We start from the raw sequence: 1,809 nt of genomic DNA, 5'->3' as shown, positions 1-1,809 counted from the left end.
AACATAAAATTGAGTAAACACAATTTTTTTCTTAATGTAAATGTATGCATCTCACTATCTCTATCTATCTTCCTCCCCTCTCTCCATACCCACCTACCTTTATTATCTCCCTCCCAACCTACCTACTGACCAATCCAACTACCTATTGAACACATCCTACTCCTTAACCTATTGCAAAACCTACAATCTAACTTCCTGCTTAACGTACATCTCTTCCCACCACCCGAATCGTCAAATCACCTAATTTACCAAAATACCTACTCCACAGGACACCCAGGGGGGCCAGGAGCTAGAGGGGACCCAGGCGAGGGAGGCTCACCAGGGCCTCGGGGTCCCCGGGGGGACATTGGACCCATGGGTCCAGAGCCTGATCTAAGGCATATCAAAAGAGGCCGCAGAGGACCAGTGGTAAATAATAAAAAATACAAATATACAGAACAATACAGTACCGTATATAGTCTACAGTCCTGGGTGTATTTGAAATAATATGCATGTAAATAGAAAGCAATCATTTTGCATTGACTTGGAAAAAAAATTTGAAACTTGTGTTTTATTCTTCATGCAGGGACCACCAGGGGCCCGCGGAAAAGACGGTTCAAAGGTCACTTCAACATCCTTATATACACATATATAAAAACAATTTGCTCACGTTCATGTCCATGTATGTGGCCTGCTGCCCTCTGGTGGCCAAATCAGCAACTACAACAACATCTCGCAGCAGCTCAAAATTAACCAATGGCCGAGTCTCTTCAGGGTCAAATACTGCATTTGCATATCCATAATGCTCGCGTCGTTTCTGTGATATGTCATGTGATTTTTTTTGTTGTTGTTGCTAAAAATATTGTATGTACAATTTGCCATTTTCAGGGTGACAGAGGAGCTGATGGTCCCAGTGGGCCCCCTGTAAGTTTGTTTCACATTATAATGCATTATTATTTTCCATCCATTCATCCATTTTTCCCACCGTTTAAACGTGTTATTCATGTTAATATTAACATTGTATCCTCTTCAAGACCAAAACTGAGCATTGTTTGTCTCATGAAGACATTTTGAACAATCATTGCCCACCCGTAAATCCTTGCGATCTGTTTGTCAGGGCCCTCCAGGCTCCTTCGACTTCCTGTTGCTGATGATGGCCGACATTCGAAATGACATCATTGAACTGCAGGAGAAAGTGTTTGGAGACAAGAGGGGCATCTCGTTGGACTCTTTTCCCTCCGGTGGGGAGCCTGATTTTGCCGAGTGGGGGTCCGGCCAAGGGGACCTCATGTTCAGTACCTGAACTTTTTGAATGCTGCTGGTGTCATTATTTAAAGACAAAAAGAGGACTCCCGAAGGACACGAAGGACTTGAAAGGTCAAGCCTTTTTGCTCGCATCTCTTCCTCATCCTCTCTCCTCCTGCTACAGGTTAGCATGCAAACGGAGAGTCTCTTTTCAAATTAAAACGAGGTTCTTTATTGCCAATGTGCAGCGAGAGGGATTATTTGTTCAATAAAAGAAAGAAAATGTCATATTGTTATGAGAAAGCGTGTCAGTGTAATGACAATTGGGTCTCTTTTTCAAGAAAAACTGGAGAAAAAAAATCGATGAAATTGTCATAAAATTCAGAGAATAATCTCACACTCAAGTTACTATTTTATGCGATACCTGGTACATAAAATGGTGTGACAAAAATCATATTACAATAACAAGTGTAAATACAGAATTGAAATATAAATAAAATCATGAAGTCGCCGTCATGTGAGAAAAATAGATTAAAGAAAAAGATTTGTATTTTTATAGGAAACACATTTTTGGTGTCACGAGAA

General features: G+C 40.9%; 1 protein-coding gene across 1 annotated transcript; it reads left to right on the top strand.

The window, feature by feature from the left end:
- The first annotated feature begins 27 nt into the window (after nucleotides 1–27).
- LOC109509711 (collagen and calcium-binding EGF domain-containing protein 1-like) lies at nucleotides 28–1,512 on the top strand. The gene is made up of 4 exons (XM_019859530.1): nucleotides 28–408; nucleotides 566–601; nucleotides 868–903; nucleotides 1,097–1,512. The coding sequence occupies exons 1-4, from the start codon at nucleotides 355–357 to the stop codon at nucleotides 1,280–1,282; spliced, it is 312 nt and encodes a 103-aa protein (XP_019715089.1). The 5' UTR covers nucleotides 28–354; the 3' UTR covers nucleotides 1,283–1,512.
- Nucleotides 1,513–1,809: the final 297 nt, after the last annotated feature.

This window comes from Hippocampus comes, unplaced genomic scaffold (genome assembly GCF_001891065.2).
Source record: "Hippocampus comes isolate QL1 unplaced genomic scaffold, H_comes_QL1_v1.1 C17013131, whole genome shotgun sequence".
In the NCBI taxonomy this organism is placed as follows: Eukaryota; Metazoa; Chordata; class Actinopteri; order Syngnathiformes; family Syngnathidae; genus Hippocampus; species Hippocampus comes.
Note: the sequence above shows the minus strand (reverse complement) of the source record. Positions and strands in the feature narration are given on the sequence as shown.

Bases quoted from the DNA above. Each gene is read 5' to 3' on its own strand.
- LOC109509711 (XM_019859530.1), top strand. From the start codon at position 355: ATGGGTCCAGAGCCTGATCTAAGGCATATCAAAAGAGGCCGCAGAGGA. The intron at 409-565 runs GTAAATAATAAA...TTCTTCATGCAG, and splicing joins GAGGCCGCAGAGGACCAGTG to GGACCACCAGGGGCCCGCGG. The intron at 602-867 runs GTCACTTCAACA...TGCCATTTTCAG, and splicing joins GCGGAAAAGACGGTTCAAAG to GGTGACAGAGGAGCTGATGG.